The sequence below is a fragment of the Macrobrachium nipponense genome, chromosome 1 (assembly GCF_015104395.2).
Source record: "Macrobrachium nipponense isolate FS-2020 chromosome 1, ASM1510439v2, whole genome shotgun sequence".
NCBI classification, from domain to species: domain Eukaryota; kingdom Metazoa; phylum Arthropoda; class Malacostraca; order Decapoda; family Palaemonidae; genus Macrobrachium; species Macrobrachium nipponense.
The window spans coordinates 35,187,010-35,201,040 of NC_087200.1; the positions used below are offsets into that span (position 1 = coordinate 35,187,010).

Consider the following 14,031-nt stretch of genomic DNA (forward strand, 5'->3'; position numbering starts at 1 on the left):
GAGGGTTAGTGCTACTGGCAGATCAGGCTGGCTACCTTCTCTGGGTAGGTGCCAGGATCATTCTGCAAATGAATGTGACACTGTACCTCAGGCACAGGTGTCAAGGAGAGCATGTGGCTCTTGGGTTAGTTTGTTAATGATTGGTTACGTCCTTTCTTCTTCTTCTTCTTATTCCTCCAGGACCTGGCTATACCAGTCCTAGGAGTAGACGGAGGCAACGACTCTGGGGTAAGGCCTGCCGGAGGTTCATCCTCGGGCGACAGAGGTAAGGATGAAGAAGAAGGAACTAGTGATTGGCCATGGGCTGTGGTAAGCTCCATGCCTGTTGGAGGATCTCCTGTAGGAGGATCCTTGATAAGGTTAGGCGCCGGCGCTAGCTCAGGGCCAGGCGCAGAGGTCAAGTTCGGTGGTGGCTCTACGTCCAGGCTGGACGGAGCTTGGCACTGCCCAGTGCTGCCAAGTGGCACTGGCAGAGTGTGGAGGTCGACTGGACCTGTGGCGAGTACCGGAGGTGCAATACCTCTCAGCGGGCCCTTGGTAATGGGAGACAGAGGGTCCTGTCTCTTTTGGAAGGCTAAGCCTTGTGGGACTTGGACAGTGTCCGCTGCACATAACTTGCTAGGGCACCTAGGCCAATTTGTGGAGTGCCCTATTACGTTACAGGTCTTGCAACGGAACTGTGAGGTGTCAATCTCCCTCCTTGGTAACGGGGGAGACTGTTGGTGGATGTACTTCCTGGAGGAAGTAGAATTGCGATGACTCCTTGCTTTGGAGTGAATTGACATGGGGTTAGGACCCCTAGGCTTTTTGCATTGTGAGGGAGACTTCATGTCTTGCCCTAGGAGGAGGTCGTAACCTCCTGGGATGTAGCTTGCAACTGCAAGAGTACATTCTTTGGAGAAGTGAGGTCTGGTGACCCTCAATTGGACGGTCGGGAGGATCAGTTTAATGTGATTGATACCTTCAATGGTGATTAATCGACGTCTATCAACGTTAGCCCCTCGGGGAATCCTGTCTTCCCGTATCAGGGAGACTTGAGCGCCAGAGTCGTCGTAGGCTCTGACGTGGCTTGGCTGATAATGGCTTTGGAGGGGTGCGACGGTTATAGGGCCCTTAGCTGGGGGTCCTAGAGAAGAAGGATTGGTGACGGCCATTGCGATGGCAGGAATATTAAAATTTGCGTACCCTCCATAGTTGGCAGACATGTGACCCTTGCGGCCACAGTCTCGGCAGAACGTGTTCCAGAACCTCTTCCGTGGCACTGGATGATAAGACCGAGATGGCCCCACAGGTTGCGAATCTGTGGAGTCACCAAGGCTGGCAGTGTGCTCTGGCACAGGTGAAACGTCCTCTGTTGGATCACCCTCGGAAACAAGTCCGGGGTCAACTGGTGGGCTTACCTCTTCCAAAGTGGAGGAGGTAGGCAGTAAAATGGTAAGAGGCTGAGATGATGCAGAAGAATCGTCTGGCTCTGACACTGGGTCAGGGCCAGGTTCACAAATAAAAGGGGTGTCTGGGACATCGGAGGCACTAGCCTCTGAATCTAAAATTGAGGTTTGATTATGAGGCATGCTGCAGGGATCCGGTGCATCTGGTAGTGGGAGCTGCGTCCAGGGGAGATACGGCTTAAGTAGATCTCGGCCCAATATCACCTGATAAACGTCATGGAATGGGTCAACTACGCCCAGGCGGCACAATGTGGTTTCCTTGGTCACCTGGTCCAGAAAGGGCATTTTTACATTCAGAAGGACCGAAGGAACAGAATAGAGGTTACCGTCAATCCATTCAAACTGAATTTCTTCGTTCGTCTGGATTTTGGCACCCCTAGGCAATGCCTTTCTGGAAATAAGGGAGACCTGGGCTTCGGTGTCGGCCATGACTTGTACCCACTGATAGGCCGTAGGAGACTGTTCATCAGGCAGGGCTACATGGTAGCCTTGGAGAAGTTCACCCTGGAAGCTCTCCTCCCAAGGTAGAGACCGACTTGGGCACTGGTCGGAATCCACAGCATGCCCACGCACACAACAAGTGGTGCAGAACCTCCGCAACCACCTCTTACCGGGAGTCCAGCTCATGGTCTGGGGCTTGGAAACTAGCAGAGAGATTGCGTCATCTAGGAGAGCTAGCTCATGCCTTTTCTCTCTACTCTTTCCTTTCTCTCGCTTCTCTGGCTTTCTCTTCTGCTTCTCTTTCTTTCTTTTCTTGCAATGCGCGCAGCAGCCTGCTGCGTCTTTATCCACTGGTCAAGTGCTGGTCCAGTGTAACCAGCCTCCTTGCCCAGAGTTATGAGGACTCGGAGCCTCTCTAGCTCTCTGACAAAGAAGTCGCGGGAAGCAGGGGACGACATTTCCCTTAGGCTACAGTAGAGGCTCGGAAGAAAATGAAAATAATGGCCAGGAAAGGGTACTGAATGGAATAGGAGTGCCTACTGTGGAAAGTGGCACTCACTTGGAAATGGGTTCTGCAATGTGGTAATGAAAAGTGAAAAGACTGGGTGCTTGGTGGCACTTTGTGAATGGCACCTTCTGCTGAGGTGAAAAAATCGAATGAAGTGTGCTGTGTACGTCACACTTACGGGCGTTCCCAACTTGGGAGACGTTGGAATGGGCTACCTGTACGTCTGTACAGGTGCGCGGCACTTATGAGGAGGCGTTCCTTGGGTTGGTCCGAAGGATCACTGACCCTTGTACACGAACATTAATGAATTGGGCGTTCCGTAAGGACGGACACGCAGGTTTGTCAGCACTTAGGGCTGGTATTGCGGCACTTCTGGGAGGCGTTCCCTTGTTGAGTGTTCCGAAGGATCACTGACCCTTGTACACGAACATTAATGAATTGGGCGTTCCGTAAGGACGGACACGCAGGTTTGTCAGCACTTAGGGCTGGTATTGCGGCACTTCTGGGAGGCGTTCCCTTGTTGAGTGTTCCGAACACTACATGCAGTATACTTAAGTATACTGAAGTGAAATGGCACTGCTCATGGCAGAGTGTAATGGTGGAGGAGAGAAAGTAAAAGGTGGGAGTACTTCAGCAGCCAGTCGATGGACAGTGTCAAGAATTAGTGGCACTGTGAAATGGTAAGACCTGACGTGCACTGGTGGTGGCCAGTCCTAAACTGGTAACGACTTCCCTGTCTGGAAGTAATGAATTTGCGTGGCACACTGTGCGGGTTGTGCTTGCGGTATACGCAAGTCTTTTGTGATAACGAAAATGAAAAGACCACTCGGGCAACGACAGGTAATGGAAATTTTAGAAATGCTCAGTCCCTCGCTGAAGTACTCGGTAAATGAAATAAATAAATGCTTGCAAACTGCAATGGACACATGCGCGTACGTATCACGCTGTGTAAATGAAAGACACAAGAGACTAAAATAATGTTAATTCTGCATGCTATAATTAATGGTAAGATGTAGTACTCTTGGCTTCGTGAATACTGTGTTCTGGTTTTCTCTCTCTCTCTCTCTCTCTCTCTCGGAGAGGGTGAAAATGATATATGAATGAACTCCCTTATATTTGAATTGAACTACTAATGTTAGTTTAATATGACGCAACTTGCGTTAAATGATTTACTTACGTTAACGTTTACTGAAAGAATTGCTTTTGGATAACGTTTTATGAAAATGATAACGCGCTCGTGGTGAACGATTTTTACGTTAATGTTAGCGGCTTGCGCTTATGAAATGATTTGCGTTTCAATATGAAATTTACAAAGACGCGTTTTACGTTAACAATTCTTGCAAGTGACTCTACTTTTAAGATTTACGTTAACTTTACGTAAGGACAAGTGAAAAATTACGGTAAGGATTTGAAAACTATGTTAGCAAACAATTGTAAATGAGGTTACGTTAAGTGAAATGAAATTTTCGCTCAGCGCGCGAGTGAGCGATGCGAGGTGAAACACGTGAGGCGAGAAGAGCGGGTTAGCACCACGGTGTGCTAGCATTGATGGCGAATCAGCTGATTCTCTGTAAATGCGAGGCGATTTACAACACGAACGTTTAGTTTCTTATTCAAGGCGAATTACGTTAATTTCTCTGGCAGGACGATAGATACTAGTACCGAGATTGATATTATTTACGTTAAAACTTTGAGACTTACGTTACTTTGCTTAAATGGTTTAGATAATTCTGAAAGGGATAAAAACATGGCTGCCGCTGTGAGCGAAAACGAAGGCTGGTTGAGACCGCGCAGGCGCGAGAGTGCGCTAAGCTGAATTAGCTGAGAGGTAGCGGTTACCAACACTTGGAATGAAAACTAAGTTAAAAATGGATTCCCTAACATATCACAGACAAAAGAATTGTACACTTCTTTTGCCGTAACTATTAGTAAAACACTCCTAACTAGCTAGGCTTTCTAATACAGCAATAAACCCTGGCAAAGCACTTCCTAGTTTGATCTGGTCCTTTCTGGCATCTATCTGCACACGTGTTCGTGAGAGCTCCTACGAGGACAGCACAAAGTAACAGAGAATTCGCGGGGCAAATTGTTTGCTCGCCGCTAAAATAAAGCACTGGCGCGTTCGCCGTTACAATAATAAGATTTCTACCTACGCTCTTTTGACCACTTCAACAATAAAAATACTTAAACGTACCTTAAGCTAACATTGGTTATAGAATAATCATATTAATGAATAGAATACCTTACCGTGAGTCAGTGTGTCTTCTTTCCCTGCAAGTGTGCTTGATTTACGCTTTGTAAAATAATTTACAGTTTACGTTTTACAACGGATAACGCGATTTACAAGCTTTTTTAAGCAAGCCCGGATTCGATCCTCGGCGAGGTCGACAATGTTACGTATATAGCGGCCTTGAGAGAAGCTAGATACGTAAACGGAAGTAATTGAGGGATTTCAAGAGGGAATTGCTTTAACTTACCGTAAACTGATAGTTATTAATTTCTTTAGAGGAAGGTCGCCAGAAAACTCAGCTCGTTACTTAACAGCTATTTTATTTACAAAAAGGCCCGTGCTGGCCTGGAGAAAAGTTAAATGAAATTGGCCCCCACGTTGGGGCTTATAGTCTCATTCAATTCAAGCTGATTTTCATTCACTTGGGGTAATGCACACTTGCGGGCAGAGACGGCACGTGACTCATGGAATCTGGAAAAGAATCCCAGATTAAACAAGATAAAAGGAAAAATGACTTCTTGCTTTGATTAATTAATTCTCTAATACTGGGGAGAAGGAACTTTTAAGGTTTCACTGAAGTATGCAATGACTCCATTGGTCTGGGACGATCACATAAGGGGAAGCATGCGGCCATGAGGCAGTGAGAGGGAACAAAGGGATGAATTCCTTTTGTTGCTGGAAATTGAATTGGGAGAATGAGGATCAAAATTATAATAGGTGATAAGGGACTGGCAATATGTTGTTTCACAAGACGTACCTGGATGTCGTGTTCAGTGGCTCTTTGTAGAAAATGTGGCTCTTTGTAGAAAAGTATGGGGACCCCTTTGTCTGAGGCCTGGGTCATCGGCGCGCCACTCACACCCTGGGTAGGCCTAACAGGAAGGCAGGTAATTTGACCTCTGTCCGAGATCACGTCTCGCAGCCGACTGAGACCGAATTCAGTTGGGTTGCTTGGGGGTTGGAGGTCAGCTTAACCCCCCACGATCAAGGCAAATCCTGGAAAACAAGCATACAGCCAGCAGAGGGGTCACAGGAAAGAGAGCTTAAGGTATAGGTCTAAGAAGTACCAATCTGCCTACACCCTTCCCTTTTGAGATACGTCCCTACAGCTGATAAAAGAGACTTTTCCCCCAACTGGGGAACTTCCTATCTCTAGCTGGCGGGTTTTGGGTTTCCCGCGATTACTAAAAATCAGCTGATATTCTAAAGAAATGGCTGCCGTTTTCCAAATTGAATTAATTAATTAATTGCGGGGTAGACGAACGATCTATAAACGTCACACTATAAAAAGTATTCAACAGGGAATACGGAATCGTGACTAAAGATTACAGGAACAATTATAATGAATTCATTATTTATCTTAAAATTAAGTTAACCTTCCATATATATTTGTAAGAATCACACGTATCACTAGGCTTTTTGAGAAAATATTCCCCAGCCAAACTTCAAAATAATATTATGGTAACCTGTCACACATGAAAATTATGTGGAATTATGGTAAAAAAATCTTATGTTGCAAATCCTCTCTGCTCACCAAATTTCGTAAAGAAAAAAAAAAAGCTCTCCTAATTACAAACAGAACAAACCAAAAACATAATTGTGCCACTTAGTTTAAGTAATAATCTTGTTGATTACCACATCAAAGTTTTGCTTCAAAATATTATGTCACTCCTAAACACAGTAACACTACATTAAGAATGATTGCATCACATGGCATTATGAAGAATATTTGAACTTGAGGATATAGAATAGCTATTTCAGAGTATTTCAAGACAATTTGTCCAGAAATCACTTATTTTCACTTAATTTAGGTTAAATTTGGTTTACAAGTGAAAAAAAAATTAACTATCAACAAATAATAACAGGCTGCATAAAATTAATAAATGAATAATTAGTGCTAGGCCTAAATCATCAACTAGTATATTAAAATTCAAAGGAAATTTAAATGGGCTACCATAAACTAATTTTACCAGGTGTGAGTACCGTTATCATTTATTTTAGATGTGAAAGGGAAACTCCTGTATGAATTAACAAGTATGTATATGGTGTTCATAAGCGCATATATATGTGTGTGTGTGTGTGTGTAAGAAATATGTTTTATTTTGAAACTTTTCATGTTGCTTCAACACATCACCAGCCTGCAAATTAAGTTTTTTTTATAAATTACAAGATAAAAGCACAAAAAATCACAGAAGTCGGCTAAAATTGAATAAAAATTTAAAACTTTAAAATAAAACATGAGCAAATGAAGAAGGCTACCTATTCAAGGAATGTTGAAGACCTAAGTGACCACAACAGTTTGCTCATGCCAAGACAACACTTAGGCCTCCTCTCTCTTTCTAACTTGAGAGTTATCTGGCATGCAAAAACTGTTGTGGTCACTTCGCTCTTTCCGTTCCTTGAATAGTTAGCCTTCTTCATCTGTTCATGTTTTATTTTAAAGTTTTAAGTTAGATAATTTTAGCTGATTTTTGTGATAATTTGTGCTTTTATCTTGTAGCTTATTATAAAACACTTTTAACCCTTTCACCGCCAAAATACTTACCGTACATCCTCAAAAATCTCACTTCTCACTGCCATGGGATGTACCGAATGTCCACAGACATATACAGTTTAAAATTTGAAGTAAGTCACTAATTAGCACTTTGAGGTTCCCTGGCTCGGAGAATGTAAAAGAAACCTTGCCACACTTGCAGAGTGTCCCCAGCCCACCCACACCAACAGTCATTCCCACAATCATCAGTTACTTTTTACACTTCAAAATCGCAGAGTCGCCCAGTGATATCATTGGTACATTCACACTAATAGCTCTGTTATTTGTGTATTGATTTTGCTGAACTTTTCAGAATTTGTTAATGAAAGATTGTTCCTAATTTCAGTGATTTTAAAATGCTTTAAGGAGTCTTGGAAAAGGTTCCAAAGGGCATGTGTTGTTTGAACTTTTCCATCACCCACAACCCAACACCCAGTTGCTTCAAAGTTTAGTAGATAAATAGTCAGGGATAAAGAATCTTAACCCTCATAAATTACGTGCAGTTTGGGACAGAATGACCGAAATAGCGTAAATAAAGTGGAAGCTACGGCTGTCTAAAGTAATCTTTTGCTATGCACAATTTTCACTTGCCTACTAAGTAAAAATATGACTTCTAGTAGATGTGTTTCTTCACGGGATTCCATACATTTCTAAGGGCTTAGAAATAAAGTTATATATATCATTATATAGCTAAAGAGTTGTAGAATGATGAAAAATATATAAAATCTGGAAGTGTAATAGTTTTGATAGCGCCTCAGTGGCGTGTTTGGTATGGTGTCGGTGTACCACATCGTTGGCCGCGAGTTTGATTCTCGGGCATTCCACCGAGGTGTGAGAGGTGTATTTTTTATGATAGAATTTCATTTTCGACGTGGTTCGGAAGTCACGTAAAGCCGTTGGTCCTGTTGTTTAATAACCACTGGTTCCATGCAACATAAAAACACCATACAAACAAAATAGTTTTGATGGTAGAGGTCTTTTAATAGTTCTGATGGTATCAATTTCCCTACCTTCTCAGAACTCCAGTGACACTCGGAGCTGGGAAGCTGCCAAATATGTCAAGTAACAGTGCCATACAATGGTCAACGAATTTAATGGTTTTTATGCAATCTCTCTCTCTCTCTCTCTCTCTCTCTCACTGAGGTGAGATCATTTTTATGGTACATGTATGTAATAAGTTTATTATTAATATTTTCCATTAATAATTTATAATTGTACATATAATAATAACAATGTTATAACTGTAATTACAAAATTCATATGTGATTATTTTAAATACAATAATCTTTCCATTTCACTTTTAAATACTATAAGGACAACCTACCTCTCTCTCTCTCTCTCTCTCTCTCTCTCTCTCTCTCTCTCTCTCTCTCTCTCTCTCTCTCTCTCTCTGAGGATGAATACAGAGATCTACATCCAAAAATAAAAGAAGGAAAAGGATGTAAGTTCGACAAAAAATGTAAATGTGTGCACCCTGTAGCCATGAATCAAAATCAATTAAATAATCAATTAAATAATAAAATCCAAAATAGAAAAGAAACAAATAAAGAGAAGAACAAAGAACATGAGGTGAAAGAAAAAAAGCAAGCCATCGCCCCTGTATGGAGTGTCAGCAAAGAATTTCCAAGCATCAGCTCCAAGATAGAGCTGAAGAGATTAATACTGTATATACAATGCTAGGGGATGGTGCTGATATGGAGAAAATTGCAAATTCAGACACAAAATGGATAATTATGATGAAGGAAGATCAAATATTTAGGAAAAGTTGGATTTTTTAATGTCAGAATTTCTGGAAATGAAGAAAAGAACAACATACCCGAACAGGAAAGAGACATGGGAAAATCCTTATTATTACCCATATTAAATGAAGGAGATATCACGCAAACCATCATAGTGATGAATGCGCAGGGTTTAGTTACGAGTAACTCAAAAAGAAAGAGAGTTCTTAGAAGAACTAACCCAAATTAAAAAGAAAATAGATATAATGAATTTAAGCGAAACCTGGTATTCCCAAGAGACTGGTAATGATGATCAAATAAAAGGGTTCCAAACTCATAGATCAGATAAAAAAAATAGGAATCAAGGGGGAACTGCAATATATGGGAAAGACAAAAAACAAGGAAAAATATGAGAAATATATTGACTCAGAATGTGAACTAATAGCGGTAGAATTTGAATCCGAAAAAAATTAATGAATATAGTATATATAGACCCCCTAATACTAAGGAGTTTGACACAATAATAGAAAAATTGGATGAAATATGTAGAAATCACAAGGACTGAACTATTTTCCCATCCGGAGACTTTAACTTTCCTTTCGTAGACTGGAAAGAATGAATAGGAGATTGCGGTTGTATTTATACATATAAAAAAAGAGAGTGATAGTAGTGCAGAAGATAAGAGGCAATTCGAAAAGCTATTAGATATGCTACTAGAATACAACATTCAACAAATAAATCACCACCTGCCAACAAGAAAGGAAAGTACTTTAGACCTAGTATTTGTGAACAAGGTGAATTATGTTAAAGAAATAATAGTTTATAATGCAAGTATTTCAGACCATAATGTCATAGAATTAACAGTCCATTTTAAAGCAAGTGAAAACAGAGATAAGCAAGAAATGAAAAAGTGGGAAGGATATGGAAAATACAATTTATATAGTAAGAATATAAAATGGTCAGAAATAAATGAAGAATTAAAGATTGGGATAACATTTTTGTAAGTGATGATATACAGGTAAATACGGAGATATTATATAAAATATTAGAGAAAATAGTGGATAAATATATACCGAAGAAGAAATGTAAACATCAGTCATGCATACCAAGAGACAGAAGGATCTTGTTCCAGAAAATCAGAAAGTGGAAAAAAGGTCTTGGAAAAGAACAAAATGCATGGAAAGTGATGGAACTAAAAAGTAAGATAGAAAATGCAGAATAAAAGATTATACAATCAAAAGAAAATGAAAAACGGGACTTGGAAGAAAAAAATCCTAGTAAATATCAAGCAAAACCCAAAACTATTGTACTCGTATCCAAAAAAGATGAATAAAAGAAGAATAGATAAGGCCCTCTAAGAATTAAAGGGAGATTAACAAATGAAAAAAGGAAATATGCAACATATTGGCAGAAAGATATAAGAGAGAATTCACCCCTAGAATTGATAATGAAGATAATGATACAGAAATAAGGGATGAAAATAGTGAATATTTATCAGACATAGATATTAATGAAGCCGATATTGTGCAGGCTATTAATGAAATAAAAAATATAGCTGCAGCCTGGCCTGATGGTGTCCCTGCTATTTTGTTAAAGAAAGTAGTTATTCTATCGCAAAGCCACTTGCAATATTATTAAGACAAAGTGTAGTTACTGGCAAGATTTATGATGAGCACAAATTAGCATATATTACCCCTACTTTCAAAAGTGGATCAAGACTAGAGGCAAGTAATTATAGGCCTGTGATTCTAACATCACATATTATGAAAGGGTAATTAAGAAAAATATGAAACATTTAATAAAAAATAAATTGTTTGATATAGGATAACATGGTTTTGTACCCGGAAAAAGTACACAAACCCAATTGTTAGTCCACCGTGAGAACATATACAAAAATATGAAAAACGGAAATGAAAAACATATGGTTTATCTAGACTTTGCAAAAGCTTTTGACAAGGTAGATCATAATGTATTAGCGAAGAAAATTAGAAAACATAATATATTGGACAAAGTAGGAAGATGGTTAAAAGAATTTTTACACAATAGAAAACAGATAGTTATTGCAAACTGGATAAAGCTAAGGTAATTTCCGATGTGCCACAAGGTACGGTGTTAGCCTTATTACTGTCTGTTAGTATGATTGCAGACATAGACAGTAATGTTAAGGACTCAGTAGTGAGTAGTTTCAATGATGACAAAAGAATAAGTAGAGAAATTACTTGTGATGAAGATAGGAATGAGCTACAAAGAGACCTTAACAAAGTATATGATTGGGCAGAGGTAAACAGGATGGTATTTAACTGATAAATTTGAATCAATAAATTATGGAGACAGAGAAGGAAAGCTATATGCATATAAAGGACCTAATAATGAGATAATCACAAATAAGGAAGCAGTAAAAGACCTTGGTTTGATGATGAATAGAAACTGTTATACAATGATCAAATACCAATTCTATTGGCAAAATGTAAAGCAAAAATGGGAATGTTGTTACGGCACTTCAAAACAAGAAAAGCTGAACACATGATTATGCTTTATAAAACGTATGTTCGTAGTCCACTTGAATATTGCAATATGATATGGTACCCACACTGTCAAAAGGATATTGCACAATAGAGTGTGTACAAAGGTCCTTTACAGCTAGAATAGAAGAAGTTAAGGATCTTGACTACTGGGAAAGACTACAATCTTTAAAATTATATAGTCTGGAAAGGAGATAATTCAGGCATGAAAACAGATAGGAGGAATTGCCGAAAATATCATGGAGCTAAAGATATCAGAAACAGCAAGCAGAGGTAGATTAATAGTGCCCAAAACTATACCAGGAAAAATAAGGAAAACACAGGACATTAATCCACTACGCACCACCATCGACAATGCAGCGTCTATTCAATGCGTTGCCAGCTCATCTGAGGAATATATCAGGAGTGAGCGTAGATGTGTTTAAGAATATGCTCGATAAATATCTAAGCTGCATCCCGGACCATCCAAGATTGGAAGATGCAAAATATAGCGGAAGATGCACTAGCAACTCTGGTAGACATTGGAGGTGTCTCACACTGAGGGACCTGGGGCAACTAACAAGATGTAAGGTCTCTCTCTCTCTCTCTCTCTCTCTCTCTCTCTCTCTCTCTCTCTCTCTCTCTCTCTCTCTCTCTCGGCTGCAAGTGTCAGAAGTACGTATGTTCCTTTAAGGATACTAATGTTTAGGATTACTTTGAAATTATATTAATACAATCTCCAAGATTAACACATTAATATGATAATTTAAGGTAAACTTGATGTATTATGTTACATAAGGTATACATTTAGTGTTTCTATTTCTTCCTTCTTTTATCTCTCTCTCTCTCTCTCTCTCTCTCTCTCTCTCTCTCTCTCTCTCTCTCTCTCTCTCTCTCTCTCTCTCTCTCTCTCTCTCTCTCTCTCTCTCTCTCTCTCATACAAAATAATTGATAGACACAAATATAATTGGTAAGTCCTTTCAGTTTCTCTTCTCTATGTGTAAGCATTTTTAGGGGTGTTTTAAGTATTGGTAACGTTTAGCTATCTGGGGAAGAGGTATTGTACCTATCCCCCACAAATATGGGGTCTACTGCATATGTTTTATTTATATATATATATATATATATATATATATATATATATATATATATATATATATATATATTATATATATAATTTCATGAATTATGCTTTGACTTTGTCCAATGAAAGGTGTGTTGGAACCATTAAAATTATTTTTCTGCTTGTCCTAATAATTGCCTTTTATTTACCTAGGATGATGATGATGAAGACGACGATGATGACGATGACATCAAAGAGGATACATCGGAGTTATTAGGGAGAGGGAAAAGAACTGCTATTCTTGACTCTAAACTTCGGGTAAGTCACAAAACCTTTTACTTATCCTTTAGAGTACCAGATATATTTACTCTTTAAAATGCCAGTTTATAACAACAAGCATGATGTTTAAGTTTTAGATGAAGAAAATTTTTTCTTTTGAGGTTTTTAGTTTGTAGTCCATTTTTTTGACTGGTGGTGACTCATGGCTAACATTGCATTGTTTTCTAAATGTTTAATCTACCTACTATTTTAGAACCCTGAAAGGAAGAGAATCTGGCTTTATTGTGGTAATGTCAGTTCTTTATATGGCTGCATCAATTGTAGATAAAAAATGAAAATGTTACAAGCACATGTAACATTTAAGAAGCATGACAAAAGAATATTGTCAGCTGACAATCTTTACCCTCATGTAAATCAGCAGTTCTACTTAATCATGTTGTGATACTCCTTTCCTTGTCCTGGTGAGATTACCTCAAGCCTATTTTCAAGTCCATTTTACAGTTGGGGAAAGAACTCGCACTTTGGGTTTATCCACCAGAGTGAAAATATTAATGAAGGTACAGGATACTGTCCTGATTTTGTGTTGATGAAATAAAGTATACTGTCCACTAAGGCACTAATGCGACAAACCTCTATGTCTCCAATTGAAAATATCCTATTTTGAGCAATTTTGTAAGTTTTGCTTAGAGTGAATGCCCCCGTGGATATCAAATAAACGTATTATTCCCATGAACATTGATGTGCCACAGTACAGTCAACTCTCGTTATCCGCGCCCAATCAGTTTCCGAAAATGGTCGTGGATATCAAAATCGCAGTTATGAAACATATTTCCCTTAAGAATTAATGGTAAACCAATGTAATTTAGACCTAATGCCAAAGTTTTATTTATACATTATCTAAATGCACTGTACTGAACGTGAAATAAATAGTACAGGTATTCTCCTACTCACAAGGGGGTTAGATTCCAAAAAACCCATCATTTCTTGAAAAAATTGTATCTCAACTATAGCTTAGTACCATCTTCACATATATACCTAGCCTACACTACACAATATAGTTACAGGCAGTCCGTGGGTATTGTTGCCATTGGTTAGGAGCGCTTCAGTTTTACGGCACTTGTTAAATATATTCATAACTGGGTTTTACATAATGTAGGGTTTATAGCGCCATTGTCTGGTTAGTGGTTTCTTAGGCTAGGTGCTGAGACTGCCTCATAAAATGCAAACATAATGAATATGCATCTATTCCTTGCTTTTTTAAAAGTTATCCTTTACTTCACTTTATCTAGCAATATTGTATGTAGTCTTGT

At 39.2% G+C, this 14,031-nt stretch overlaps 1 protein-coding gene across 8 annotated transcripts in view; it reads left to right on the top strand.

The window, feature by feature from the left end:
* The window catches only part of LOC135219230 (FACT complex subunit spt16-like), a 231,369-nt gene that overhangs the window by 123,290 nt on the left and 94,048 nt on the right, over window positions 1-14,031 (top strand). For all 8 annotated transcript variants that reach the window (XM_064255818.1, XM_064255819.1, XM_064255821.1 and 5 more), the window contains exon 11: window positions 12,656-12,760. In XM_064255818.1, coding sequence (XP_064111888.1) covers window positions 12,656-12,760 — 105 coding nt within the window. The remainder of the gene's footprint in view (window positions 1-12,655; window positions 12,761-14,031) is intronic.